This window comes from Chenopodium album, chromosome 5 (assembly GCF_948465745.1).
Source record: "Chenopodium album chromosome 5, dcCheAlbu1.1, whole genome shotgun sequence".
NCBI lineage: Eukaryota > Viridiplantae > Streptophyta > Magnoliopsida > Caryophyllales > Amaranthaceae > Chenopodium > Chenopodium album.
The window spans coordinates 76,772,513-76,777,236 of NC_137838.1; the positions used below are offsets into that span (position 1 = coordinate 76,772,513).

General features: G+C 30.7%; 1 protein-coding gene across 1 annotated transcript; it reads left to right on the top strand.

Moving 5' to 3' along the window:
* The first annotated feature begins 796 nt into the window (after positions 1-796).
* On the top strand, positions 797-4,261 carry LOC145631142 (WAT1-related protein At5g07050-like). The gene is made up of 7 exons (XM_081683234.1): positions 797-1,136; positions 1,354-1,416; positions 1,511-1,627; positions 1,861-2,116; positions 2,408-2,566; positions 2,699-2,850; positions 3,596-4,261. The coding sequence occupies exons 1-7, from the start codon at positions 931-933 to the stop codon at positions 3,882-3,884; spliced, it is 1,242 nt and encodes a 413-aa protein (XP_081539360.1). The 5' UTR covers positions 797-930; the 3' UTR covers positions 3,885-4,261.
* The last annotated feature ends 463 nt before the right edge of the window (positions 4,262-4,724 follow it).

A 4,724-nucleotide genomic window follows, 5' to 3' on the forward strand; every position in this document is an offset into this window, starting at 1 on the left:
TATGTACACGTCAAGTCAACAAAGATTTTTTTTCCCTAAAGACAACAAAGGATTTATTTATTTGTTCTATATAATCATATACACCTCTTGTTTTTTTACTTCTTTCGTCCAAAATTACACATCAAATTGACCCAAAAGCTAAAGATATAACATAACATTATATTATTATAATATAAATTTCTTTATTAACTATTATTAGGTCATTTTTAACTAATTTATACCCTAGCTACAACTTAATCGAAGAACACTTAGTAGAAAATATCTTTTATTCCGTAATAATTACTATATTTAGAAACACCACTATAACCTTTAGAAAAAATTTGAAATCAAACGCAAACTTAAATCTGTTGTCAAATTTATATCCTCATCATATGAAAGTAGCCACCAGTCCCATAACAAGCATAAAAACATTGGGTTGGTGGTAGTGATGTTGTACACAACTAGCATTAAAATTTTATAAAGAATGAATATTTTAACTTTAAAATCATTTCTTTCAAAAAAAAAAAAAAATTCAAAAAAATTAATTAACCAGAATATTCAACTAGATCCCGCATGGGCCCTCTCTTCCATTCAAGTGGTGTGACATAGGGATTCTTACGTGCTCCAACATATACACTTTCCTCAAAAAATAAAAAATAATTAAAAAAAAAAAGTTTTACTATATTTGATTATGTAATAATAATATTAATCTTATTATAAAGTATTAAAATAATATAAAATAGTGCCATAATACCAAAAGGAAAGTGGCTATATATACCAAGGCATTTGCTATCTTCTTTTGTAGGAAAACACAAGCTTTTTTGCTAGCTTCAAGTGTTTTCTTCCATACAAACCTTACTTCTCTTAGACTACCATACATACATATTTCCCCCCTACAAAACTCGAACTCGAACACGAATACAAACTCATACTCGAAAAAGAAGAAGAAATATGGAAGGAAAAGGAATTCAAAACAACAGTTTGTTAGAGAAATTCAAGCCATACATAGCTATGATTTGCTTGCAATTTGGCTATGCTGGGATGAACATTGTCACCAAGGTTTCCCTCAATGGTGGGATGAGCCACTATGTCCTTGTCGTGTATCGCCACGCCTTTGCCACGGCTGTCATTGCTCCTTTTGCTCTTGTTTGTGAGAGGTATTAGAGATTTTTACTACTCACTATGGTATCCAAAAGTATTTCTTTACTATAAACTGTAACTTGATCTAAGCTGATGAGTAACGTGACAACTAAATCTGAACAGAAATAAATAGTCTATACGATGAAAATGATACTTAGATGAAGATGAAAGGAGCTTTGAATTTATGACAAGTTAATAATGAAAGCTTAAATGTTTGTGTTTATGTTTATGCAGGGGAAAAAGGCCAAAGATGACATTGCTTATATTCGCACAAATGTTTGTGTTGGGGCTCCTTGGGTAATTTCTTCACTATATCCAAATTATTAGCTTAATAAATATGAATTTTGATTTGTCATGTGACTAATTTTTCTTTCTTTATTTACAATTATAGGCCACTAATTGATCAAAACTTCTACTACTTGGGATTGAAATACACTTCTCCTACCTATGCATGCGCCATGAGCAACATGCTTCCGGCCATGACATTTGTCATGGCCGTCCTATGCAGGTATTGATCGTCATAATCAATTACTCCCTTCGTTTTTTTTCTTTTTACTTTGAAATTTTTGTCGTCTCATATAATAATTCTAATAGTAAAAATAGACAAAAACATAGCGAGTAACAGAAAAAGATAATTATAAATATAGACCCTATTAGGCTATTATAAATTATAGATTTCTAATTATAGATAAAGTTAATAATTAAGTTGTTACTGATGATGTAATAATCTATTTTGATTAGGATGGAGAAGGTGCACATAAAAAAGTTGAGGTGCCAAGCAAAAGTAGTGGGAACTTTAGTCACAGTGGCGGGTGCAATGTTGATGACATTGTACAAAGGTCATGTCGTCAATATGGTGTGGTCTTCTCATATCCATCCTGCCCACACCTCCTCCGCCTCCGAGGCCGCCGTTGCTGCTGCCGACAAAGATTGGGCCAAGGGTTCGATTCTCCTCATCCTAGCCACCCTTGCTTGGGCCGCCTTTTTCATCCTCCAGGTAATTTTTAATTTCATATTAGATTAATTATGACGTACACTGAACAAAAATATATAACTCTTAAAACACAAAATATAAAATCCATGTAAGATAACAAACACGCACAAAATAGAGTCAGAATAAAATACTATAGATCGGATAATATTATATTCATAGTGGGAAATTGGGCAAAGTTTTATAAGTTGATTGATTAAATTATTTAAACCAATTATTGGACCTTTATTAATAACATCAAATATAATATTATAACAAGCTTTAGTTCCCTAATTTTTGGACTTTGTTTGATTGTAGGCAATAACAATGAGAAGATATTCAGCACATCTAACATTGACAACACTAGTATGCTTTATGGGTACCTTGCAATCTATTGTTGTGACTTTTGTTATGGAGCACAACCCCTCTGCATGGAATATTGGTTGGGACATGAATCTTCTTGCTGCTGCCTATGCTGTAAGTACTCTATCCGTCCTTTTATTATTTTCGATTTTATATATGTTTAAATAATTATAATATAAATTGTAATATACTCCGTATGTATATATGATTAACTAATTTGTTCCCTCGATCTATTTTTTGTAACAGGGTATTATAACATCCGGAATTGCATACTATGTACAAGGTATTGTTATGGAGAAAAGAGGACCCGTTTTTGTTACGGCTTTTAGCCCTTTGATGATGATCATTGTGGCTTTCATGGGTTCTTTCATCCTTGCTGAAAAGATTTACGTTGGAGGGTACTTTTCTATACTATTCTTCTCTCAAACTAAAAGCATATACCTTTATGCGTACAACAAAAAATTAAAAATCTGTGTCGTATAATACACGGGTGATTTCCAATACAATGGTTGATGGTACAGTCTTCTTAGTTAGAACGTAACATTTAATTTAGAAAAAATGACGAAAAAAATAATATACTTGAAATTATTTGATTGGTTAGGAGGTAATTGGATAGGCCACGTACATATATACATACAAAAAATATACTCCGTACTAAAGAATTTATGAGTAAGCGATTTTCCTACACAACTATTGCATGCACATAACCTAGTTTCACATAACTAGTAGAATCATACTAGTATAATACTTCAAATCAAAATAGCTAGCTTTATTATAATTTTATGTCTTTATCAGAAACAATTTCACGACATTTCAAATTGTACGTAATTATTCATCTTCGAAGTTCCGCTTTTTTAATATCGTTTTCATGTATTATTGTCAATTTTATGGTATAAGATATAAAATCATACGTAAAATAATAAATATTATGATAATACAAAATAGGAAATATGCTTAATTTTGGCATGACACCACCTACCCTAAAGTAGCCTATATAAACTTTAACCGAAAGTACCTTTAAAATTTTGTGATATTCATCAATCCATTTGTATAATTTATTGTACATATATATTTCTTTTGTAACAATAGATGCACTTATTTATCACTAACTAACTTTAATTTTCAAAATTTTATGATATGCAGTGTTATTGGAGCTGTATTGATAGTGATGGGATTATATTCAGTACTATGGGGGAAGTACAAGGAGTACAAAGAGCAAGAAACCGAAGAAATTCCCGAAGCAATCAAGGGGTGTAACAATTTTCATAGCAACGAAATAGGAACCATCGTCGAAGACCATGAGTTAGATGATGTTGAATCACAAAGAAATGTCGAAGCTAGTCGTGTTCCTAACGTAGTGGTTAGCTCGCCGATGCCACAACCACCAATGTTAGCCATGGAAGCACCCATGAAGGGATCGGAGAATAAGTAATAGCTTAGATTATGAGATAAAATTTTAAAAATTAAAAAGCTTTGTACTATAAAATGGGAGGGAAAGGGCAAGTATATTATTATTAGGTATGCATGGAAAAGAAAAGGGGCTTTTTTGTAATATGACCTCACTTTTCTTTCCAACCCACCACCCCCAAGCTAGCTTCTTGGTGTGTTGTTGCACAATTAACATAATTTCACTCTTTTTTGCTCTTTTTTTTTAGAGGGTATCTCACTTTAGTTTAAGATTATGGTATCAAATAATTTACATGTAATAATAATGTACTTTCATTGATTTAGAAATTACTAAATGGATTAATAATGAAGGAGCTTTTTGAATAATTAATAAAATAATTACATATGTTTATATTACTTGGTTATAAATTGATTATTCGCACTTTAATCATATGGATATTATATTATCAATTTTCGATTCGTTCTATAATATCAATTATATATGTTTTGTACCAATGAGTCTTAACCTGTTTGCAAAGATAAGGTGTCTATGTACGTACGATCCCCTCTTTTCCAATTGTAATAATCGATTTGCAATGCCTTCGTGGCTTATCATACAGACCAAAAGAAGTGTATATATATATATATATATATATATATATATATATATATATATATATATATATATATATATATATATATATATATATATATATATATGATTTGTAGAATATATTCTTGATTACAAAGAAAAGTTATTTATAAATTAAATCTTTTTTTATTAAAAATGAATGGAAGTAATACATGCATGGGATAGATTGATGTTAGTTGCTAGATTAGCTAGGTGGTGGTGTCTTGGTATGACTCCACTATCTATTTGGATTAA

Coding starts and splice junctions, on each gene's coding strand:
- LOC145631142 (XM_081683234.1), top strand. CDS start 931: ATGGAAGGAAAAGGAATTCAAAACAACAGTTTGTTAGAGAAATTCAAG. Junction 1,137..1,353: donor TTTGCTCTTGTTTGTGAGAG/GTATTAGAGATT, acceptor ATGTTTATGCAG/GGGAAAAAGGCCAAAGATGA. Junction 1,628..1,860: donor GTCATGGCCGTCCTATGCAG/GTATTGATCGTC, acceptor TATTTTGATTAG/GATGGAGAAGGTGCACATAA.